We start from the raw sequence: 26,756 nt of genomic DNA, 5'->3' as shown, positions 1-26,756 counted from the left end.
AGATATACTTTAGGGTACTCAAAAGACCTGCCTATCTAAAATGATTTGAGGGGAGGAATTGACTCTAGAATTCTGTGGTATCACTAGATTAAGCAAGCTCCTGACTTTGATTCTACTCAGGGACTAAGCAGAAGCCAAGAAGAGATAAACCTGGAAACCCAGAAGGCAGACAAATCATTGAGCAAGTAGCCAGATAACTATAAAAGAGGGAATAGATAGAACTGTAGTTCAGAAGTTGACTCCCATTGTGTATTACTTTTTCATCTGCTGGAGGATTTTGAAAGGTTCACTTGTATTGTGATAGTTATAGATTTATGTACTCTGCACTACCAGGAATGTGGGCTTCATACCATCATCCGTTATCACTAAGTCTTATATCTCCAGTGATATTCAAGCACTCTTGAAATATATGTGCCATGAGATCCTATGCTCTTTTTACTGTTGTCTTAGATATTTTTTTGAGTGACATTTCTGAGGAGAATCACATTAAATATAATTTGATGCATTAATGTCAGTGGCAATTGTGTTGATGCTGATGCTCTACCAGTACAACTCCTAGGCACTGTGATGAGCACAGAATTCAATCCTTGGGAGAAGGACTGAGTTACAAAGGAGGAAAACTTAGCCTTATGTGGTCATGTTACTTGCCCAGCTCGGTCCTTGAATTGACACTTGTTGCCATTATGGCAGAGGTCATTTTAATTATTGCACAACCCTGGAAGAGGCTGCAAAAAGTCTACCTACTGTTTCAACTCATTAGGTATGTTATTTGGATTAGCTTGTTAAAAAAAAATTTAGAATGTTACACGTAGGATTTACATTCCTGAAAGTTAAGCTAGCTTAGTTTGCTTAAGGAATCATTTTTAAACAATTCCTTTTGAGAAGAAAAAGATGACATTATTCATTTAGATAACTGATTTTGGGTGGGGGAGAGGAGTCTGCAAATCTCTATTTAAAAAAAGCCTTCATAGTATCAATGAGGATTTTTATTATACTACTCGGTCTGGAAGACTCATGCGGAGGTATGCCCCACAATGCCTGTGATAAGTCGTTAAGTCATATTTAAGTGGGAAATGATATAATGAGTTCTTTAAAGCTATCCCAGAATTGGAACTAATATAGTTTTCTACAGTATCACAAACCATAATGTCTCCAGTATGTGTACCTTCTTGGTGGTGAACATTGATTTTGTATATTAATGTCAAAAATTGAGTCAATAGTAGGATGGTTGCCACCAATTTTAAAATGGCCAACAAGCGTTTTACTTCATATTTCAAGATTCATAAGAATCTTTAGCTAATAGTTAACAATAAACCACTTCTTTTTCTATCTGTGTCACCTTTATTTTATTGCACTATGATATTAATTGTGTACATGAATATTTTCCTACTCTAGGATTTTCCTACTCCAGTTTCCTAAAAAGCGTAATTCAGAAGATACCTTTTAATTTTTACCCTTTACTTTCATGATCTAGTAATATAGTCATGCTTCCTTTCACTTAGTTTACTCATTATTTTAATTAGTATTTTTGGTCAACATACTGATTTTTTATTCCTCTTTTCTGATACCTCTTTATAATAACATAGCAACATTTAGAAGGAATTGGTTAAAAGAGATACACGATTAGTTCTCAGATTAAAGTGAAAAGCAAATTTCAGAAAAGAACATAACTCAAAACGAAAATGAAGTGTCGTGATCACTATCATTCAGTCAGGGTGGCTAGCAAGAAGGTACAGCAGCATGTCAGACCTGTTGGGTGACATGCTACCTACTTTCACCATAGGCCTGGAGGGAAACATGTAATTATGGGTCACAGTGTTGCCGTGGTATAAAGGCAGCACTTTTTCTAAAGATTTTCTTGCTGAGAAAGAGAAACAAGAGAATCTTAAAATGTGGTAGTTCATTAATGTATCTTTAGTTTTCATGGTGATTGCCAACCATAATGCTTTTATGGTGATGAAAAAAATGATATTAAAAATCTAATAAAGTTATCGCCTTTAAGCTCAGCAGAGTTGTTCAGTGACCAATAGACTTGAAGAAGATTAGCACAGGGGCTGCTACTTTGTTACCTTGGACGAATCTTCCCATCCCCTGAGTCTCAGCTTCTGTGTCTGAAAAATAAGAGATTATAGTAAACAAACTCTAGGTTGGGTTCTGCTTTGCATGTACCTTAACTAATGTTTGCTAGGAGAGTTTTTTCTTAATCTTTTCTCTTAGGAGAAAAAAAAGTACTAGAAAAAAATGTACAAAGTCAGATTTTGTAACCAGTGGCTTAGCCATTGATGGGTACATGGTCATTTATTTTCATTCCCTTTTTATTCAGCTGGAGTTGATGTGATAGGTCCTGAAGTTGGTATGGTGGGACCATGGTTTATGCCCTTGTTGACATTTGATGACCGCAGGTAGGAGGCTGATCTGTTCCACTGGCAGTGTTCCCTCCCAGAGGCTGCTCCTGAGGGCTCTTGAAGTAGTTTTTGATGTAATTTATCTTATAAATTCATGTTTAATTTTCATTTGAAATTAAAAATACCAGCACAAGTAACACGATTTGCCTTTTTTAGCAGATATGTTTAAGACAAGGTAAACAGCAATGTTACTGGTTTTCAGAAACAACCATGATTTGAACCTGTTTAGAGAGAGAGATTCTCACTTCTGCATTTCACTGATTTCTGCTTGCAGAACTTCAGATGGTGGCAAAGTGGTCGGCACCATAGAAGTCAGTGTCGTGAAGATGGGGGAGATCGAGGATGGAGAAGCCGACCACATCACAACAGATGTGCAGGGACAAAAGGTAGGATCGCAGTCAGCTCGTTGCACAAATTAAATTAGAAATGATCAGCTTTGCCAGATGCCTGTATCACTGACACTCTGTGGGGTTGGAAATCTCATTATTCAAAAGATAAATGAGAAATCGGCTCTGGAATTGGAGTACAAGATGAGCGTTTCATCCTCTGAACCAGAGGGTCCACTTGTATGAAACGAGGCAAAGCTACACACCATTCAGAAACACCTTTCTCTTCACCGCCAGCTCCCTTGCTGGCACTGCCTCTTCTCAGTTGGAACGAAAGTATTGATCATTGTTGCATTCTGTCATAATTAACCCTGCATGAGACGCACAGAAGATTCTGGGAGGGCTTCTGCCAAAAAGTAACCTCTCTCTCCTCCCAGAGCTGTCTTTGGAAAGGGATGCAATTTTAATTTGGATTTCCTTTTTGTATGATGGAAGGCAGATTTAACAAGAACTTGGTGCCTTATGAAATTGTACAGAGAGAGGCAGGAAATAACATATTGCAGAGGGACAGCTCTAGAAGAGGGACAATACCAGCCAGAAGTGAAGCAGCTCTTTTGAAGCCCATGATAAAGGTGCAGTGCAAATAAATATGTGCACAGGATTTTCTCTTTCTATTGCTTCCTTTTCTCTAAAAGAGAAAAACCTGATATAAATATTAACCTGAATTCCTTTGTTAGGAATGTAGTGGCCTATTTTATGGAAACAATTGAAGCACAGGCACATATTTAAAAACTGCCAAAAGTTTTTTTTTTGGAGGAAAATGGGTTCTTTTATATACTTTAATTTCTACCTTCACATAATTGAACATTTTTAAATGATAAGGCCACTGTGACTTATTTTCTAGTTTATTGTTTCTTACCTTTGTACATTTTCAATTTTTGGTACTTATGAAACATCAACATGGAAGATGTTTATCCAACACTTAATAAAATAAATGATTTTTATAAAATATCTAAGACTTTCAACAAAATATTTTTCTTGTACTAGAATTGGCTAGCATCTTCTATGCTGTTCCAGACTTTTTCTTTATTCCCTTATTCTCCCATTGGGACATTATTAATATATCATAAAAATATTCCAAGGAGGCCTAGAGTTTAAATCAGGTCACTTGCAAGTGTCAGGGCTAGGGCAGAGTTTTGCCGGAGATCCTCATTGGGTTTCTGCATTCGAGCACTCTGTCCTGGGTTTGGTCCTTTCATCCTAGCATCATTCCCTTTGGAGTCTCATATAAGACTCATCTGGGTCACCATCACATGAACCTCTGTATCAAGTTTAGGGAAAGATGACTTGGATGCTAAGTGGGGAACTGGATTCAGGAGTAGACAGATCATCATATCTGGACCTGGACCCATGAACCAGGAGGCCAGTAGCAGAAATTCTTCCCATTTCAAAGCAGATCTGCTTTCCTCAAAGCCACTTCCCCTATCTCCTCCAGCTCACCCACTCCTCGACTCCAGACTGTCTCTGTTAGGAGGTAGTGCACATTGAATCATACTCTTTTCATAGAGAGAGAACTTGATATCTAGGAACTTGCCCCACCAAAGTCCTATATAATGCTTTTGGCTCAGTCATCTGAATTTTAAAAAAAATTGTAACTGAGCTATTCTAGAAATAGAAGGTGGTAGTAGACATCCTGGGTGAGTCATAGGTTGACAAAGAGAGGAAACAAACCAAAGGTTAGCAGCATCTCTGTCATCACTGGATTTTTAGAAAAACTGACCTTTTGTGAATATTTAATAAAGTAACTATCAAGTCTTTTGGTAATCCATAACAAAATTTATTATTGAGTGGAAAACATATATTAAGATCCAATATGCATGATATTTAGAAGAATATATGGAAATATTTTTTTTTCTCATTGTTTTCAAAATGTGGCCAGAATTCGTGGGGGTGGTTGTTTTTTTAGAACTGCAAACGATCGACCCTTCTGTAGATCTGCTAAAATCCATAGGAAGTGTATTAACATAGTTTTTTATTAATGGTGATTTAGATCTTGAATGTGAAAAGGGAAGGTAACTGAAATAAAATATATCCCTAAGATAGCATCACTTTTACTGCTTTGCTTAATTTGAGGATGAAGGAGTGTATTTCTGTTGGCTTTGCAGTTTTTGTCCTGAAAGTAACACATGTTATCTCTCATGTAGATTGAAGCAGGTAACAGTGAAGCCTATATTATTCAAAATACCTTAAGCTGGGTGACTTGAATAGCAGGAATTGATCTTATGGTTCTGGAAGCTAGAAAGTCCCAGATCAATACGTCTATTAGTTCAGTTCCTGCTGAGGAATTCATTAGTATTAATTTAGTAACTATTTTTGGATATTTTCTATTTTGTGCTATGAATTTTAATTTTGAGAGCATTGTAAATAGAATTTTAAAATACAGTAAAATCTCAATAGAAGATGGCTCTTTAGGTCAAAATTGTCCTAAGTATTTGCCTTCCAGTTTGGATGGGAGCTATAAGTATGGGAAGGTCACATTTTTGTGTCCACTTTGTAAATAATACAGACCTTCCATTAGGAAACATGAAGCTGTCTTTTATTACGAGAAGACAGGCTGCTTCATATAGGAAAGCAGTGTCAGAATAATGGCCTGGTCTCAATAAATTATGGACTTTACTGGAAAGGTTCGATCTCACCTTTCCTGTAAGTTATGTTGATAATGTTCTTCTTTTGGAAATGAGGATGTCTTATAGGTATAGATCTAGTTATTACATGGAAGGGTGTCAGGGACAAATCATGGTAAAATGTCCAGAACAGTCTGAGAATATTAGGTTTGATTGGTCTGTAAATACCCATTATACATGCTGGAGCAGAACATTGATATGATGAATATAGTGTTTATGAAAGATTATTTTAACAGCCCTGTATAGTCTGAAAGGAGTAGAGGAAATATTGGAAAGAGGAAAAATAAAGAATTTTAAGTATGCCCAAGCATCATTGCACATTGCTTCAGTGATTTGAAAAGTACGTTTCCAAACAAGCTATGGATTAAAAGAAGAGTACCACCTTTGACTTTTGATTGGTCAGAGGAATGATTTAGAGGGCATCAAATTTTAAGAGCTGTTTGTGGTTTTTCATTCTTTCAGTTAACTAGGACCTCAGTAAAATAGTCAGAAAAGCTCCTGTTTCACCCACCCACGGATTTACTGTGTTACGTGATGAACAATACAGCAGAGGAATAAGTAGTAGACTGTAAAAATACAGAAAGTAACATTTGAGTCAGTGCTTTGATTATATGCCTTCCTCCTCAAAGTGTTTAGGGAACCTAAACGTTCCCTCTTTAACAGGAACCTCAGTTTTCATGATTCCCAAGGGGGACCAGGCCCTGGGGGCAGACAGGCAAGCGGTGGGGGGAGTCAGGTGTGTTGGAACGACTGGGAAGTCCCCAAGGAATTCTGGTCTAACCTCCTAGGGAGGGTGGTCTGAGCCTGTGCATTCTTTTGAGCATGGCCAAGCAGAACCTACAGGAGGATGAACGCTTCCCTTAGTTACTCACCTAAAGAACTTTCTAGGTTTTTTTTTTTTTTTTTCATTTGCTTTGTTTACATTCTCTTGTTTATAGCTGGTATATATTCTCAGAAAATTCACTTTCGTCTTTCCCCTGAATCCCTCCATTTTGGGGCCAGATAGAAGGAAACTCATGAGAAGAAATGGATTCCAGATCTGCCTATGTGAAAACTGCTCTCTTCTCAACCTCCTGTTTCCTCTGTTAGTTATAGTTCCATAGGAAGCTGAGGGAGAGTTCCATCTTAGTGACGAATTGCCTGGGACTTTCTCTCCCATCAGGGTTCATTCCCTAGGAGTAAGTCCATGAGTCCTTCTGTGTCTCTTCCTTCTCTCCATCCAGAGAGGTGTCAACTATGTGAATGTCGGGAAATTGATCTAGTAATCATGGGCCCCGGAGATCATCTTGGTTAGAAACGGTCCTCATACTCTAAGAGCAAACATTTGCATTGTTTTCCTAGAGACAAAATATCCTTTTGTCCTATACACTTAAATGTTTCTGTATTTTAGCCCAGCGAGGTGGCACAAACCTATAATCCCAGCAGCTTGGGAGGCTGAGGCAGGAGGATCTCAAGTTCAAAGCAATCTCAGCATAGGCAAGGCTCTAAGTAACTCAGTGAGACCCTGTCTCTAAATAAAGTACAAAATAGGGCTGGAGATGTGGTCAAGTGCCCTTGAGTTCAATTCTTGGTACCCCTAAAACAAACAAACAAAAAAAATTAAAGTTGCCTTTACTTCAAATCTGGTAATTTTTTTGCTTTCTATTGTTCTAAAATTAACCCAGTTGAAAAACAATTGCAAATAATTCTGCTAGTAAAATATGATTTATTCTACTAGAAAAATTTCCCTAGCACATTGGGATTTTTCTCAACTCTTTCTCAATTCTTCCCCAAGTAGCCTTCAGCCAGAAATGAGATGTATTTCATAATTGTGTAATACAAAATGTCTTACATATAAATATAAGTAAATAATCACAAATTTAAAACAAGCTGCATGGTAAAGAAATGTTTTCATGTTTTTACAAAACATAATTTCATTTCTCATCTTGATTTTTTTAATATATTTCTTTTCTCTTTTATTTTTTCCTAGTGTGCCCTGGTATACGAATGTACGGCCCCAGAAAGTGTGAGTGGAAAAGATAACTTACCTTTTTTGAATGCAGGTATGTAACTCAGTTTTGGATACTTACATTAGTGTCATATGAACATAAATTTGAATGTTATATAAAGTTAACTCTGAAACTGGGCATTTTTCTCAAGGAATGACTTCTGAACACTTAGTAAATGAACTGGGAATCAGGTGCAGAGGACAGAATGGGGGAAGATCGTACAATTCCATAGAAAACATAGACAAACACCTTAGCTATATGCAGAAGAAGTAAATTCCTCTTGGCTGTTGGAATATTATATGAAACAAGAAACACTTAAAGACAAATAGAAAGTGAACCTCTTATCTAGTTTGGCTTTCTAATTATATACTTTATAAAATTAAGTTATTAAAACAATGGACAGGCTGGGTGTGGTGGTGCACGCCTGTTATCCCAGTGGCTTGGGAGGCCGAGGCAGGATGATCATGAGTTCAAGGCCAGCCTCAGCAAAAGTGAGGCACTAAGCAATCAGTGAGACCTTGTCACTAAATAAATACAAAATAGAGCTGGGGATGTGGCTCGGTGGTCAAGTGCCCCTGTGTTCAATGCCTGGTACCAAAAACAAAAACAAGAACAAACAAAAAACAATTGACAGATGAATTCAATAGGAAAAATTCATAACCACATTGGAATATTCCTAGGCCTGTGTCTGTTACTCATAGTAACACATTTTAATTTTAACAAGGCATCAAACAATGTATTAAAGGAATTTATGAATAAAATTGAGATGGATGGTATGGTTAGGATATACATGATAATATTGAATATGTTCAATTCAATAACCTTTTGAAGGGTAGTGTAAGTTATGTGATCATTAATGGCTACTCTGGTGACAGGGAGTAGACCTGTTGCCTTGGTCCTCCACCAAGTGTTTTGGGGAAGGTGTTACCCTTGGCAACACTGTGCAGCTGAAGAAATCGTTCCATGTCCCCCACCTGGTAAATAGTAGTGGGTACGGCATTCACACGAGTTTCAGTACCAGGGCATTTATTTTTGAGTCCCAGGCCATGCCACTACTTCCCAAGTTGCTGTCACAGTAACATAAGTCTTGCTGCTTTTTCTTGCCCTGCCATGTTATTTATATTTGAGTAACAACATAGATAGTGTGAAAATCAGATTAATGAATGGAACAGAACTTCAAAGGCTTCTTAATACATAGCCTCTAAATTATTAGCCATTTATTAGGGGCAGCTAATAATAGGGACTGGAGAAGGAAATGTACCGTTTGGCTGTATTTATACATACAGAGAAATCAAATTAAATTTAACTGATAAATATGTAAAAAAAAATCAACTCTACTTATGCAAAATAAAGCATTATGCCAAAAAAGAATAGCTGCTTCTCAACCTGTGAACACATGGTATGGGAGATTTTTGTTTGGATGGTTATTTTTTATTGAAGATTTAATCTCAGAAGGGACATGAATTTCAGTGTTGAAGGCTCTACCCAGACAGCTAGATCACCCATAGACCATAAAATATCTGATAAATTATCAGCATGGTTAAAAGATCTGACGTGTTATCAAAGGGTCCTGTTCATGTTTATTTTTTCACCTGGAGGTTTTAATCAACCTTTAGTACTTTATTTTATTATGTTCATATAATCTGTTTCATTTATTACATGTTCTCCTGAAAAATGAGTGTGGTAGATATTGAGTTCATGTTAAATATAATTCAAATGACTCATGTTATCATTCAAATCTATACTATGATTATAATTTAAAGATTCATTCATGTAAAACCTGTGCCTTTCTTAGACACACAAAAAGAAATGTCATTTAAAGATACCAATTGGTTAAATTTCAAAGTAAAAGAAAACTTACTCCTAAGTGAACAAATATAGGACCTGAGGAATAAGGTACAGAGGTAGAGTATTGGAAAATGAATCCATACCTCCTAATACCTGGGTCTAGATTCTGTACATCTTGGAAACCTTACTCTTTGAGATTACTAGACCACTGCTTGCTATGTGTACATTATAAGACAAAGACAGTAGACATGGAATTCGTGGGAATGGCTGAATTCTACACTTTAAGTGCACCTACTTGGTGGAGTGAAAGACCGTGGGTTACTGCTTTTCTCTATTCTTGGTGGTGATGGTGGTGATATTCCATGTTGTTCTGAAGATATTACTAAATGTCTTTAGTCCAGGGGAAACCAAGGAGTATTCTGACCCTAGAATATTTATCACGAATGTTTTCCAAGTCATTTTATATTAGGGAAGATCAGCCTGAAAGAAGGAGTGTTGTAAAGGTGTTTAGAAAGTTTTAAAAATACAAGCTAAGCATTATACATAAAATATCTCTGTTCAAAATGAAAAGTGCATTGTACAGGCATAGAATATGTATGACTTTGGCCTGTGTGTACCTTTGTCTTTTGTTCTATTTATTTATCTATATAAACTCAGCAACTTTGGAATGAATCCATTTAACTCCCATGTGGTATTTTTTTTTTTTAATCTGTAGGCAAAGGGAGCTATTGACATTCTTCTCAAGGTTTTGTATTAATGTATTATATGGAACTTGCCAGTCTCAAGTGAGTTATGAAGTACTTTCTGAGTGAGTGGGAGAGAATGTCATATCTTGGTGTACTCTTCAGTATTCTATTTATATCTCCAGAGGTTTCATTTCTAACTCAGGAAATTCTCTTATCTATTGTAAAAAGAAAAAGCTCTTCACCCTAAGGTCTCACCCTTCTTATGGCCTGTTTACCTTGCAAGTCGAATGTTTAAGTTGGGAATTTGGGGAATTGAGGGCAGGAGAGGAAGGACAAGAAGGAGCAGTAGGGACAGAATTTATAATTTCATAAGAATGAAATATCAGTACCTTAGCTTCATGGGAAAACAAACCAGACCCAAACACAGTACATATCAGATAGAAGAAGCTCTTACATAGTCTGACTTTCTCAATATAGAGCCTATAAAATAAGGTTGTTAAAACAGTAGACTTATCTCTTTAATTATTTACATATTCACTTAAGCAAAATGGTAGTAAGAAAGCTTAAACATATTTGATTTTGGGAGATGGTGAATGGGGAGTTTGTTTTAACTGTATAGAAGTACAGAGGGTCAGGTCCCTCACCTGGACATGGGGTTGGGGGATCCTTTTAAGTCACATCAGGCCAAGCTCCTTGCCCACTGCTGGCTCTTGTGGTAATCATGTAAGAGCACAGCCCAGGCTGTCTTGAGAACGGATGCCAGCCCTAGGTTTGCCACCAAGCAGGTGACACTGATGGACAGACTGAGTGGCCGCTTTGTACATCGGTAGCCAAGTTAACCTCATGGGTCCTTGACTTCTCTTTTGGCTCTCTCATGTGTGAGGTGAGTGTAGTATAGTGAACTCTTGCTTTGTTTTCCTTTTGAGAAATGTTTCATGCAAGTATTCACTTGAATCACTTTCACGTGAAGCTCACTTACAAACTCTTTGACACTTACAGTTTTGTTTCTCAGGAGTTGTCATTTACAGCACAAACGCCTGCGTGGAGATCCAACTTCTTAAACTTTTGTCAAGAAGACAGTTCTCTCTAGATATCTCAAATTCTCCATTTTGGGGGGGGGAGTGGGGTAAAATTATAAATTTGAGAAATACTTCAGCTCACCGATCCTTATATCATGATGACAGATGAGAGGAGTCAGTGGGCCCCATCCCAAGCTCCCTGTTAACATCCTTATTTGAGTGAGTTTTCCATTTCAGCAAGCATTAGATTGGATACAGCATCTTGCTGGGTTGAACCCCATACTTCTGGAGTCATGACTGTCCTGTATTTTCACTGAAGACCACTTTGATGCTCTACGTTAATATGTACAGTGTTCCTCCTATTCAAAGAGGGCATCTCTGGTGGGCTGTGATTCCCATGACTGTGTTGGTTGGGATCCAAACAAAGATGAGGGACCGCCTGCTGTCAGTCATAAATACATGCAGTTTGCCTTTCTGTTTAGAGATTTTGTTGGTGTTTCTGTTTCTTTCTTCACATAAGAACCATATCTTTCCTCAAATAGATCCCTGTGTCTTTGACTCTTTTTCCCCAAATAGGGTTAAATCATCCACTACTGTTGCTTCTCAGGAGATGAAGAAGTATAAATTATTGAAGAAGAGATATTGCTTCTTTCTTTCTTTTTTCTTAGATTTAGAGTATGCATTTTATTTTAACAAGCATTGGACCTTAAATCTTATACGTTGAATTTCACATTGTCTAACATGCACCCTTTTCCACTGACCTAATGAAAGTTTTCTATCATGCAGAACTTGATCAATAATTTATGGGTAAAATAAAAATTTATTATTAAGGAATGAGAGTTTTCAGCCCTGTTGAATGTGCACCTTTGAAATTTCAAAAAACCAGATAAGATAGCCGATTCCCTTTAGATAAAGGCAATTTCTAACCCTAAACATACAGAGAACCTGGGATTTTCTTTCTTTAATCTCATGGAGAACAAGCTCTACAAATTGAGGGACTTGGAGTCCAGAGGTAGATACATTCCTCTTACTGAGAGCCTCTTATAAGCACCAGGGACCACCCTGATCTTGTGATGGGGTGATGATCAGCCAGTGATGGACGCAGGCCTGGACAGAGCAGTTCCTGGGAGCTCTAGATTGAGAGGAAAAGCAGAGTTCTGGGAGGGACAGTTCAATCCTTGCCTTCTGAATACCCGGACAATCTCCAGTGCCAGAATACTACAGAAACTCAACAAATGCTTGTTCAGTGACAAATGACATACGAATCTTCTTTGAATTTATGCTTCAAGTCCCCTGAAAAAGATGTTCAAATTTACTTATTTAGGTTTGGAATCAGATAGTTTACTTTCCTTAAAAATTACAAGAAAATTCTCATTTAAAATTTTTTCTGCTGCATATAGTACCATAAATTTTAAGTACCTTTCACAATACCATGCAACTGAACTAAATATTGAGATAATGTTCTCACAAACTCCACCATCTGTGATTCATAATACTTTAAGAGATTGTCAAAAATATTTCCTTCTGTATTCATTTTGAGTTCTGATGCATTCCAGCCAAAAAATAAATCCTGCTTTCACCTTTTTTCTTTGTATTCATGTGGTACTAAATCTATTACCTCGTCAAATGTCAGATGATATCATTTTATATTAAAAAAAATATCATTTCCTCATACAAATTTAAATAGATTTTCCCCCTTATAACTCTCTAATTATAAAACTTGTGGCCATTTTGGCTCATAATCTTGGCCCTTGCTCCTTTTTAGTTGCCAAATTTCTTTGCCCTTTGCTGTTTTAGTAAACATGATGCAACCGATTCACCTTGCTCTTTTGGAATTTCCATATATTTTCATTACTGTCCTGCAATACAGAATGGTAAGTAGCTTTAAATGGAAGAGTGCATTTCACTAACAGCCTGTGGAACCCTCTTGTGGATGCATTTAAAGGCATCAGCTGAATGCTTCAACTCCGTTCATGTTCTATCTCCTCTCTTGGCCACCTCAGGTGAACTAGAAGAATAGTAATAAAGGAAAGATGATGACATGGTCAAAAAGTTAACATTCTGTGGAGGAGTGGGAAGGGGACTTCTAACCATGGTTAATCTTTCCCTCCTTCTGAAATCTGTGTCCTGCCTTAAAGTGGGGCTTTTAATTATGTCCTTCTGTCTTGCCTTTCCCCTCTCCATTTAAACAATTATTGGTGCCATGTCTGTTCTTTTCATGGGAAAAGTAATGATGGGAAACATCTACATTGCAAAATCTAGGCTCATTTCTGTGCAGGTGCAGGAAAAGAGACAAGGACAGTGAGGAAAACAGCTGCACAGGTCCTATCCCCCTCCAAAAAAAGAGTTCATATTCTTATGGGGGACAAGGACCAGTGTATTAGTATGCTTTGCCTTGCTATAAGAAAATGACTGAAGCAATCAGCTGATAAAGAGATATTTGGACTCACAATTTTGGAGTTTCCAGTCCAAGATTATGAGACTCCATTAGCTTAGGGCCTCTGACAAGAATGGCATATCATGGTGGGAACATGTGGTAAAGCAAACTGCTCAACTCATGTGCCAGAAAGCAAACAAAGATGAAGGAAAAGGAGACCTGTGTGCACATTCCCCTCGGAGGGTGTGCCTCCAGTCTCCCAAGGACCTTCCATTAGGCTGCCCTTCCTGAAATTTCCTTACCTACCACCTTCAGCACCAAACCTTTAACACATGGACCTGTACAAGACATTCAACATCCAAACTATCCCATGTAAGACTGGCAACCATAGCATAGTTGGTAAGCAGTGTGATAGATGGAGTAAGAGGAGAGACGTCTGATGGAGGGAGGCAGAGGAAGCTAAGGAAAGCTTCCTGGAGGAGGTACCATTTGAGCTGGGTATATAGCATGCAGCTCAGAAAGAGGGGTTTCTTCTGAGATCCAGGGAAAGCAGCAGAGGCATGTTGGCAGAGAACTTGGTGAGCTCAGTGGACTACAGGCCATTCTAGGTTTCTCAGCATGAAATATGAACCCTCTAACAGCTTTTCTAGTTATACCCTTCACTGACAGAAACAGAAGCAAAAGAACTGAAGCAAATTCCTTTTACTGTCCACCCAATATCTAAATCCAAATTCTGTAAAGTAAATTCACCAAGTGTCACCAAATGGAGACAAATATTACTTTCATATTTTATTATGGCATCTGTTATAGTTTTTCTTATTCTTGGCCTTAAATTTAAGATGGAAGGCCAAGAGCTTCTGGGTTTGGCTGCATTAGGAAAGCAGTTCTTTGTCCAACTTAGAGTGTATTCCATTTCTACTCTATTTTTGATTATTTAAAATAGTAATATGTTTGGAATTTATAATATACATAAAGAAATGTCACTAAAAATTTCTTGTGAATTCAATTTTTCACCAATTTATTTTTCCTGTATCATTTAAAAAAGATTTATCTCTTTGCTGTATTTTCTGAGGTCCTCTCTTGTTTTTCTTTCCCTCTGTTTGCTTAGAGCCAGACCCAGGATGGTGTTTTTTGGGATCTTTGTTTAGATTTTTAAGTTCTCATGTAATTTTAAAAAACAGCCAACCTACATTTCAGGTGTGTGTGTGTGTGTGTATGTGTGTGTGTGTGTGTGTGTGTGTGTGATATTTTTAAGCTTAAATGAGGGTCTGCCAGTATCTAATTGGATTACAAGGACTTACCCTGAATAAGTGTAATATAGCATTTGGAGAATAGGCACTATACGCACATTCAGCTGAATAATTAAACAATTAAACAACTGCATAATTAAAACTACAGAATGAATGGATTCTCTCTAAGAATGTACAGCACATTAAACTAGTGATTTTTTTAAGGCCCTAAGCCTATAAAGTCAAATTCCATTTAAATATATAACTTCTGCCTTATCCTGAAGGCAAGGAAGTACATGAAGACAACCACAGATGAGCTTTCCCTGGAGCAGTGTATAAAAGATAACCTGATGAAACAAGTGTTCCTGCTTTTTGATGATACCTGGGACCCTGAATCATATTTCCAAATTCCCTTGTCCAGTCAATCCACCGTTATCCCTAGCACTCCTTTGTTATAGAGGAGAGAAACCATCCTGGGATAACGCTGGTTTATTTTTCCTGCCCCAGGTTGCTTGAGCAGCAGTCTTTTTTATGTGTTATCTGTGTTGGTTTTGTTGAACATTTCCTTGGCATCTTTATTTTGAATTATTCAGAACTACTGCAGCTTGGCTTTCACAATTGCTGAACCCCGTGGAAAGGCAGGTGGCATGCTACCTTGCTAAATGTTATTTCTGGGAGAAATAATATAGACATTTGAGTTGGAGTTGCAATTTTGGAGAAAACTTTCTGTACTTGTGTTCATCTCAAGGGCTGAACTAAAGAGGAGTGGATCAATTAAAATCTGGACTGGTTGGGAACTTTAACCCTCATTAAGTCAGCACAAGACCATGGTGTGGTCCAAAATAACCCTAAACTACCTTTCTCTTGGCAGAATCTGGCACATGATATTCTTAGCCGCTGTTCTGGCAAAAAGCATTGTAAAAATTGGAGATGGAGAATATGCACAGGATTGTCTTTGGAAAGAACATGCACTAGGTGCTACTTACATATTGTTTTTGGGATGAGCCTAGTTACGTGGTCAAGAAAGCTGCTCCTACATAAAACACACTTGGCACAGTGGAGAACCAGAGCTGAAAGTCCTTCACACAGTTACTTACTCACATAAACAGCTGGAACATGTACAAAAAATTGCTGAAATTGTATCTCTGCTATAAGGTAGAAGTATTTTAAAACGTTGGGCAAAGCATTTATCATTTGTGAGTCATTGTTCACTATTGGATGCATGAATACCATGCCATTCTTTTATGTGACAATGACTACCTCACCACCACAGCAAGAATTTTGAATTGAGGCATGTTATCTGGTCTTCTTGTGACTAGTACAATGAACTTGCATGGAGGTATAAGGTCAGATCATACCTCCTCATTTTTATTATTATGTCCATCATATAGTATTTTATGATAAACACTAGGTCTCCTTACCTCAGACATAGCAGGTACTCAAGAAGGAACACTGGTGGATCTAATTGAGTTGCAAAGTAGATCCTACCATATCTGCATTTAAATCCTAGTTAATATACACAATTTAGTACCAAGGTTTGAAGACATGAGTCTCAAAAGATCAGAATCCATGGCATGAAAGTTGGGGAGAAGATTTTTTGGGGGGGAGCATGATTAAGTTGCCTGATGTTTTGATTATTTGCCCCAGGTATTTCTTTCAAAAATAACAGCATTCCCATGGAATGTTTGGATGGTGTATGCCTGGTGTCCAAAGGAGCATCCCCAAACTCATTAATCAAACTGCTTGTGATCTGCTGTTTCTTTTTAGAACATTAAAATGAAAAGCCAAAAATATGTGAAATTTAAGGGACATGTTTTGAGATTAAAAAGAAAATATTTTTCTACTTTCTGACATAATTCAAAATATGATTTTTTTAAAATTACTTACCTATAAAGGGCAAGAAAATCCAAGGATTCTTCCTGACCGTGTTTAGGGAGATAAAAAAAATTCTGTGTAATTTAAAAAAAAAGAGAGAGATTAAAACACAGCACGTATAGCAATTGAATATTTACATGTTATGCAACAATTTGGACATTTCAGAGATTGAAGGTTTTGTTTTTCCATAAAAGGAAGCATTAACATTTCCTAACCATGTGATATATTTTAGAATTCGTGAGATCTCATCCATATGATTTAACCTGACTGACACTATATTGAATTCAATACATATTTTCCAACTCTAGAGATATGTTAATAGAAGCAGTAGTAAAATTTTTACATCTTTGAAACATTGTCACTTTAAAAATGAATGAAATCATGTAGTTCTTTTATTGACTGACTGCAAGTTCTTCTATTTTAGATGAAAGGAAATAAATATAATGAAGGCTCTCTATGTATTTGTGATAGAATCCAATTGAAAAAACCTAAATGATCATGAATATATTCAAAGGATAATCTCTTTGGGCACACAGCTCTAGATTTTAAAATATTTTCTCTCAGCACACTGGAAATATTCTACTGTTTTCTGGTCTCTGTTGGTCCTGTTGAAAGGTGAGCCCTCTGTCTCATTCTTGACAGGGGTATGTAAATATACCAGAGATTTGAATCTGTGGGTTGAAGAATGAGATGCTTGACATCAAGGTCTCTGCTGTAATTGATGCCAATTGTGATAATGATAATGCTCAGAGTATACCTTTGAGAATGGATGGTTGCAGAAGAATGAATAAATAGATTCTCATTTCAATGTTCAGAAAAATATTATATGCTTACCCAAGTAGTGAATGAGATATTGTAGTCTCACAGAGTCCCAACATTTGAAAGAGTTTTATGCCTATACGTTGAGGAGACCTGAGCTACCATGTACCATGCTTGATATTATTTAAAGCCTTACATCCACTTCAGTATCAACTATATTTTTAATCAGTTTTATTGGTAAATTGGAGCCAGCTAATCACAGATGCTTGACTAGTGATTGATCTGAAGTTTCGTTGCCTGTTAGACTTCAGGACATGAAATCAGGAAGCAGACAGAGAGACAACTCCTTTAACCAAGGACCATATGTACCCAAAAACATGCCTACATTTACCTCCCAGTTAAATCCCCATCAGAGGATCAATGTACTGATGAGTTAAGACTCATAACCCAATTATTTTGCCTCTAAACTTTCTTACATTGTCTTACACATGAGCTTTTGAGGGATACCTAATATCTCAACTGTAACAACTCCATTGTGTTATATATATATATATATATATCTCACATATTCTTTATCCATTTATCTGCCAATGGACACCTAGGCTGGTTCCACAGTTTGGCTATTGTGAATTGTACTACTACAAACATGGGTATCACTATAGTGTGATGACTATAATTCTTTAGGATAAATAATGAGAAGTGGTATAGATAGGTCACATGGTGGTTCCATCCCTAGTCTTTCGAGGAACCTCCATACTGATTTCCACAGTATTTGTATTAGCTTACCATTCAATCAACAGATTAGAAGTATTCCTTTTTCTCCACATCCTCTCCAGTATTCATTGTTGTTTCTGTTCTTGGCTGCCATTCTAACCTGCCTGAGATGAAATCTCATTGTAGTTTTGATTTGTATTACTCTAATTTGCTAACTATGTTGAATATATCTTTATATATTTGTTGGCTAACAAAGACTGTATGTTTTCAGATGCTCCAGAAAAAAGAAAAACACTATATAAAAATAAAATTCTTAGAAATTCAAATACACTAATGAATTCTAGTAAATACATTTTTGATCAAATAAATAGAATGTTACCCTGATTAACATTAATTTTGCTTCATCTGATGTGAACTTATTTGTAAATTATCAATTACCTTTATCTTTTTTCTTCCCAGTGTTAAAGAATCCAGTGTGTAAATTATACAGATTTCCCACATCTGACAATAAGTGGATGCGCATCCGAGAGCAGATGTCAGAGAGCATACTTTCTTTTCATATTCCCAAGGAACTGATTTCCCTTCACATAAAAGAAGATTTGTGTAGGTAAGAAAAGTATTTAATCACTGCCTCTCACATTATTTTTCTCTTCACATCATTTTTAAATTTTTTAATTAACAAATTTAAAAATTATGTATGTTTATCATCTCCAACTTGTTTTGAAATAAACATATTGTGAAATACATGCATGCAATATAATAATATAATTTGGCCATTACCTTATAGAAAAGGTATTGTATAAAGCACAAGTGATATAAAACAGGCTGGTAATCACTGTTCCTAGTCAGTATTCAGAATTTAACAGGTTGTTATGTCATAATTGACATAGATTGACATATGTAATAACTCATATGCTTATCACTAATTATCTATTCTTTTTCTAGAACTTTTAAATTTGATGATAACATAAATATTTAGACCTTCACTGTCTGCTATGGTGGTATTGGGTCTATAGGCTATTGATCATTTAAAATATACTTTCCATTGGGTTGTTTTGTTAGGTATAAAATACACATGAAATCTCAAATTCTTAGTGCACCCACTGTACACACACACACACACACACACACACACACACACACACAAATAATTTAATAATGAAGTATTAACAATTGTGAGTATATTGGGATTAAATTAAATTTATTATTATAGTTCATCTTACCTGCCTTTTCATTTTTACTTTTTAAATATCTCAAATATAAAATTTTAAATTACACATGTGCTTCTCTTTTGTGACTTGATCCAACTCAGTTTCTTGTGGACAGCTTGGTATCTAGTCAATAAGTTGAGCTTTGACCTGTACTAATTCTTTTGTCTTTACCTCATCTACTTATGATAACTGTTTCTTTAATTCCTATTTGAATTAAAGCAGCGTAGACCTCCTCTTTGGACTACTCATCTGTAGCAAGCCTTTAAGATATTTTTGGTCTGAAAAACCATTTAAGATAATGGATAAAATTTGCTATGCAAATGGACAGTATTGTACCATGGAGTTAAGTCAGTTACTATAAAAAAAGGCAGGAGAACTTAAGAGCTTATTGGTTGATTAGAATATCTCTGAACCATGACTAATTAAATAATTTGTTTGTTTGCCTTTTAAACAAACCTGTCCTGACTTTTAAAATGTTGAATACTGTGTTATACTGAATTCCTTTAAGGCTCTAAATCTCAGATAATTTTCATTTATTTTCATGGGTAACAGTCTGTACTTGCTGAAATACAGGATCATATGCCTTTGGTAGACACAAAGTCCCTGGGATTCCTGTTGACCTATGCCATCAAGGGAACCATAGACAGGGCAAGTTAAATCTGCCAGGTGTTGACAAATTTGGTTAGGGTTCCTATAACCACACAAATACTATAAACCAAAGTGGGACAGAAAGAGAACAGAAACTGACTTTTAGGGGAAATGGGGCAGAAATCTGGATTAGAAGGACATCTGAATCTAGGGCAATAAAGGTTGAAAGGAAAAGAGGAATACAGCAGAGCAAGGAAAATCAGACCCCAGTAATCAGGCAGCAGGTATCAGACCAATCAGACGCAGGTCAAGAGAACCTGTGACTTGTCCAGGAACCTACATAGACTACAGAAGATCCAGCTGCAAGAGTAAGTTAATGTGAGCCAACATATTCTAAAATGGGTTTTCAGTGTCACCTGGAGCTAGTGGCATGAATAGGTAGTGAGCCAAGACAGTTCCCAGGAGAGAGAAGGAAGTTCATAAAGTAGAGAAGAGCAACATGGAGTTCAGGTCTTTAAGGTCCTAAGAGAGTCATCCTCCTCAACATTGTTGTGTTCAGACCATTAGACACCAAGAACCACCCCTACTAAGGTCCTAAGGACCACCACTAAAGTGGAGGCATCAAGTTCTCACAGGATTAGTAGACAAGAAAGGACCCCTCAGAAGACGAGCATGAATCTCAGGTGCCAGGCAGTAACTATCTCCTTTGTTCAGCTGAGGGTCATAGAAAAGGATTTGTCATATGAGGTAAATTTAAGCAGTGACTGTACTTTACCTTATAAATGGTAACTGAGTAGTTGCACCTAGCTTAGCCAGTCCTAAATTCCCACCGAGTCATACACAGAGACATAGAAAATGGAAAATTATGGCAGTTCAAAAACCACTGAAATCTACTGACATGATATATATACTATATTCCATATAGCATAATTAATTTTAGGCTAATATTTTGTGGTTGAAAAATCTTGGTTGATGGACCACTGATGCTATTTAATTTAAAAAATGTAACAAGCTAGTAAGACAGAAGATAAAGGGAAAAACCTACGTTCTGTCCCAATATCCCTTTGGTCATCCATTTGGAAACATCTCAAAGGCTGAGCAGCTGGCCTTCTGGGGCACATCTTCTACTTCTGAGTCCACCACTGTGGTATCTCCAACCCCGAATTAGATTCCACTCCCATGAATGTCTCTCTATCCATTCACTGATAGGATATCCTGGGGAGAAATAATGAGCAGGGAATATGGAGACACTACTAAACTGTTGAATTTTAGTAGGTAGAGTCCTACCAAAATTTGCTCATTTTTTTCTTTTAACAATCAGGTGTTGTCCACCTACTCTGCTTCCTTGTCCCTCCACCCTGCCCCTCCATTGCATTCATAGCAAAATATTCACTGACGCATGGAAAATGCAGGTGGGCAGTTTTGGTGGAGAACAAGGACCCTTGCCTCTAAATATGAGGTTCCATTGCCCGAGAGAGAACTAGAAACTGGGATTGTTCAGAGCAAGTCACATTTCAATCTTAGGAAACCAAACAACATAACAACCTGTTAGATTCTTAATTCTGCCTAGGGACAGTGATGACCAGCCTGTTCTAGAACACTTTTGCTTTATTTGATATTTTTTCTATAAATTTTCTGTCACTAGAAAGTGTTAAAAAATTCAACAATGAACCTTTAAAACATTACAAAGGGAAGAGGAGGGAAAAAATCACCCCAAAGACTCGAAGGGAAATTTAAAAAAGGACAAAAGTTGACTTGCCATCTGAGTATAATGTAGGAAGATAAGATTATTAGGAAACAGAATCAGAAACTCACAGGAAAGTAACCATTGAAAGGGAAAAGGACAAGAAGGAAGTGATAATGGAGGAAGTAATGAAATTTTAAAGGGCAGCAGCCAAATTAAATCCACAGAGCCAGCAGAGAAGATCTGATGCCAAGAAATCATATCAGTAATGTGGAAGACAAATATGATAAACTCTCCCTAAATGTTAAACAAAGGTGAAGAAAAACTCAAAAGGATGAGAGAGATGTTTGATGTGCAGTGCAGGAGCTGGAAACTGCTAAATAATTTTAAATAGTCTTGGGAAAAAGTCGTGTGTGCAAAAGCTTGAAAGGAAGCAGTGGCTGGGTGTCTGTATCCACAGGGGTGCCTTTTTTCCTTTCCGGCCCAAATCGGGCTCACCTTGTACTTCTCTGCATAACCAAATGGCAGGAGCCAATGGAATAATGTCTAATGATTTCTGAGAGGGAAAGGCTGTGACCCCACATTATTATTTAGGGTCAGGTTATGAATTTTTTATGAATGACAGCAATGGAAATGACGTACTTAAATATGCAGGAGCTCAGAAAATGTCACCCACAAGCTTTCTTGAAAAACCAACTTGAGGATATATGTCATCTAATAAGCTAAATGAAAAATTCTATTTATAGAATATTCTAGGTGAGTACATAAATTGTGATACAAAATTAATAAATAATATAAAAAATAAATTGCTAATGTAAGAATAGGAACTCCTTCAAAAATACTTGCAACATATTTCTTTGTGTGGCGGAATCCCCAGCCTGCACCAAACGTCTCTGAAATACTTTTCTCAGCGGCTGTTCCATTACTTTTATTCTGATTCCAGAAAGATCTGGTCCCACTTGTCTTCCCTCCCATCCCCACAATTAGATAGACTCTTACTGAGTTGCCATAGTGCTGTTCTCTTTCAGCACTTGAAAACGATATAAAACACTTCGCAATATAAAACACTTCATTAAAGTGCTTGGAAATCTTCCCTTGGAGAATTATTAATCAAAAAGCTTGAGGTTTCTCTTCAGGAAAAAACAAAAGAAGATCATTTCCTGGGCAGCTTTACTTAGGAGCATTTCCTTTGCTGGGGATGCATGACATTTTCTGTATAACTATGTTTTTTATGTAACTAGTTTTTGAGCCTTTAAGATAAATATTGAGTGAATCATTTTATTACATTTTTGGTGAAGGATACACACACACACACACACACACACACACACACACACACACAAATACACATACCAAGGATTTAACTGAGGAGCACTTAACCACAGAGCCACATACCCAGCCTCTGTGTTTTTATTTTTTATTTTGAGACAGGGTCTCACTGAATTTCTTAGGGTCTCACTAAGTTTCTGAGGCTGGCTTTGAACTTGTGATCTCCTGCCTCAGCCTTCTGAGCCTGTGGGATTGCAGGTGTGCACCACCACTATACCCAGCTCTTTTCATATTTTGCTTTGTGTAAGACCTGTAGGTATAGATAGATAGATGATAGATTGATAGATATGAATAAAAATATACTTTTAAAAATCTCAGTGAATACAGCATGAGCTCAGTCATGCCGTACTTACATCAGAAGTCAGCAAAAACTTTTCCTTAAGCGCTGGGATTAGATATTTTTGTCTTTGCAAGGCATATGGGTATTTGCTTTTGTAACCCAAAAACAAGTGTATCCAACATTTGAATGAATAATGATAGCTGTATTTCAACAGTGCTTAGAAAACAGGACTTGCCTCTTAATTCCAATGCTGATGAATTTGCTAACAAATCAGCCCTTAATATCTATTTTGAAAATCCTAGACTTGCTTTCATGATGATTTCACTCTTTAAATCTCCTTTTTTATCCCAGTTTTGAACTTTTATGTAATTAACCCATGGCCAAAGAGTCAACAGTTCTGAGTTGGTGTGTTACCATCTCTCTATAGGAGGGTTTAGGCATTTATTTGAATAAGTTTCTTATATTACTGCCCTTATTTTATTTACCCAGGCTCTAAAAATTGGGAAATTAAAATGACTGCAATGATTGATATAGTTTCAGAAATTCATAGACAGATATTTCTTGAAGTTTGATTATGGATTTAATTGGAAAAGAAAATAGAAGGAAGAAAATGAAGGAAAATTTAGGTCTATATATTCAAAACTGTGCCTTTAAGACAAGACATATTAGTAGTTTCATAATTTTTTAACTTAGTAAGAATGAAATCGTACTCATCACAGTCAAGCATATTATTAACTTTCATACACGGGGATTGTTAAGTTGTTGTGGGTCTGTTTGCAGGGGCCAGGTGTGTGTACTGTGGGCCTGTTCATGTAGTGTGCACATACGGGGTTGATGAGGAGAACTGTGCCCTTTGTGGCCAAGCCAAGCTTGACACTGAGTGTAAATGTTCCGGCAGTGACAGAGCTATGCTGCAGCTACTTTCACATCAGTCAGACACAGTGTCTATCCTTGCCTGCAGATGCCATCCCAAAACACCCTCACTATTAGTCTCACAGTTAGTGTGACATTTGGACTTCACGTGAACTACTTCTATTAAATTTGAAATTGTTCGCAGATCAACTCTTAGGGCTATGGCAGAGTTTAAGTCCCTTGGAAGATCCTTCTGATTGGCCTAAGCATAGCACCTTCTGAGTTCATGTTCACATATATAACAGCTTTTGAATTGGCAGTGAAGTGTTTTCATAACATCATGCTTTGAGTTTTATATCGTGGTTTAGGTCCAAAAAATTTGCCATCAGGGAGCTTAGATATCACTCGAGATATGTTTACTGCTATGAAGAAAAGCTCATATTGCATCTAGTAATTTTCTGATTTCTTGTTTCTGAAACCAGGTTTACAAATATGTAGAATATATATTGAAATTTTACCTTGAAAGTAACACATGCCCATTATAAAAAAGTAAAAATACAGAAAATATAAAAAAGAAAAAAATAATTCTAAATTCCCTATCAAGAAGGAAAATTACCATCTTTAATTTCTACATTCTCTTTCATCTTGTAAGCTTCATTGTGGTAAATAGAATTTGAGCCTCCATGACCATCACACACTGGCAGCAAACTTAATTTCCTTGCACATCTGAGTTGTATTTTAAATCCATCTGTGATTCTACTATATCATGTTAGATGAAAATATGGCTAATCAGTTAAAATATTTCAGTAATCAGTTAAAATATTTCATCTTAATTTTGATTAAAACATTTAAAAACTAGAAGAAAATATACTAGCATAGTCACATTGATTGTTCCTGGGTGGTGAATTTAGAAGGACAGTTGTTTCGCAGCTATATAACATTAATACACTTACCTTTGCAAATAACATAGAAGACTTAGACTTGCAGTTAACATAGCTCCACTTCCTATAGTTTAAAAGCTTACCTTCAATCTAATTATCAAAGTCCATTCAAAACTTAGCTCGTCTCAGGCTTGATTTTAAAAATTTGGGGGTGACTCTTTTTAGGAAAATTACTAGTCCTTTAGAACTTCACTTTGCCTCTTCCCTGCCCTAAGACAATATCTCAGTCAATGAGACTGGGCTTGCACTGTATACCCAGCATCAATAACAAAGGGCTTCTTGATTCCTCCTGGTGTCCTTTGGATGCCTACTGGTTTCTGTGATGGGGTGATGGGTAATCACTGAGATGCATGGGTGCTGCCTGGCCTTTTAGGTGGTTTCTTGTCATCCCATCGGGATCCTCTTGCATCTGATATTCAAATATTTACCCTTCATACTTTTTTCCATCCTGATCATATACTCCACCAAAACACTGGCCTTTGCAGCAATTTTACCATTGTGGATATGTGGAAACCTTTAGATTTCTCATGCACCAGACACAGCTTGGGGGAGGGAGCACAATATGCATCTACCATCTTTCCACCATCATTTCCAAGCTACTAGGTTGTCAAAGCTATGGGTCGCGAAGTCCTGTATCCTTGCCTATTTTCTTTTTTGAAAATGATACTATATCACATATATCATTTTCTATCTTCCATTTCTTCCTGTGTATTATTAATATTTTCATACTTTCCTAAATGTTTTCTAAAGTATAGTCTGCATAGTTACATGATATTCTGTCATAGAACAGGTCAATAAAGTGCATATAAATTGTTACTTATATGCTTTTATATATTACACAATATAAATTTAATGAGAAAATCACCTAAACACGTATTCATATATATCTTTAGTATCCTTTAAATACTAGGAGTAAAATTGCTGAAACAATATGTGTGTGTGTGTGTGTGTGTGTGTGTGTGTGTGTGTGTGTGTGGTGGTGGTGGCAGCTTTGATTTCATATTTCCTAATTATCTTCAGAAAGTTTCATCTGTTTTCACTTCTATAGTGCAAACCTTGAACTCTTATTAGTTTTCAAACTTACTTTTTTATTACTTCTATGGTTGAACATTTGTCTGTATTATAGATACTCATACAAATACACATAACAGGCCTGTGTCGAAATAAGCTATTCATCTTTTCTTTTGATTTGCAAGAGATACTTATGTGGCTAGTTTGTTACATTTTTAAAGTAGTGTTTCTAATTTTATACTTTATATTATGTAATTATTTTTATTGTGAAATCGTGTGTAGAAAACTTGGTTTATTGTCAGGTCAGTTCAGCCTCAATAAAAATTTAACATTTTTTTTATTATTCTACATTTTTAAATTGTATTATCAAGAATTTATTTAACATGTTATAAAATGTTGGCTACATTTCTGAAAATTTAGTCAATTTTCATTTCTTTCTTACTTACTTATAATATTTGCCCAATTTCCATCCCTCCTCACCATCCCCACTAAAGTAATTAGAAATATTAAAAAGTATTAGTTACAGCAAATTTACCCTAAAAATGGATATCTTCGGAGTATTGGTTCTTTACATTCAGGAGTATGCTCCTGTCATACCTTCTCTTAGACATTCAAAAGCAAATTTGTAGTTTTTTTCATTGGGCTTTTATGTTTCTTGAAAGAACTAATGTTTGATTTTTTATTGGTAATTTAGAATAATTCTTATGGATTTATTAATTCTACTCTTATTTTCTCAATCAAATATTTGTTTTCATCAAATTCCTTTTTAAAAAATTGACTTCTTATATGAACTGCATGCTACCTTTATTTCTATTCTGTTTGTTTAAAGGATGAAATGATCAAAAACTTTTGACTTTGTGTTGAATCTTCGGCACATGTATGTTGCCTGCCGTATATGTTGCCATTTTTTAGTAGCTTTGAAAGTTTTTAATTCTAGTTTTATTTCATTCTTGTTATTTAGAAAATTATATCTTATTTTAAAGATATTATCATTTTATCCTCCCCAGCCA

The 26,756-nt window shown here is 36.4% G+C and overlaps 1 protein-coding gene across 9 annotated transcripts in view; it reads left to right on the top strand.

Moving 5' to 3' along the window:
* INPP4B (inositol polyphosphate-4-phosphatase type II B) overlaps positions 1–26,756 on the top strand; it is a 781,666-nt gene that overhangs the window by 563,378 nt on the left and 191,532 nt on the right. For all 9 annotated transcript variants that reach the window (XM_079154820.1, XM_079154821.1, XM_079154817.1 and 6 more), the window contains 3 exons: positions 2,680–2,791; positions 7,385–7,457; positions 18,310–18,457. In XM_079154820.1, coding sequence (XP_079010946.1) covers positions 2,680–2,791; positions 7,385–7,457; positions 18,310–18,457 — 333 coding nt within the window. The remainder of the gene's footprint in view (positions 1–2,679; positions 2,792–7,384; positions 7,458–18,309; positions 18,458–26,756) is intronic.

The sequence above is a fragment of the Sciurus vulgaris genome (assembly GCF_902686455.1).
Source record: "Sciurus vulgaris genome assembly, chromosome: 9".
Lineage (NCBI taxonomy): Eukaryota > Metazoa > Chordata > Mammalia > Rodentia > Sciuridae > Sciurus > Sciurus vulgaris.
Note: the sequence above shows the minus strand (reverse complement) of the source record. Positions and strands in the feature narration are given on the sequence as shown.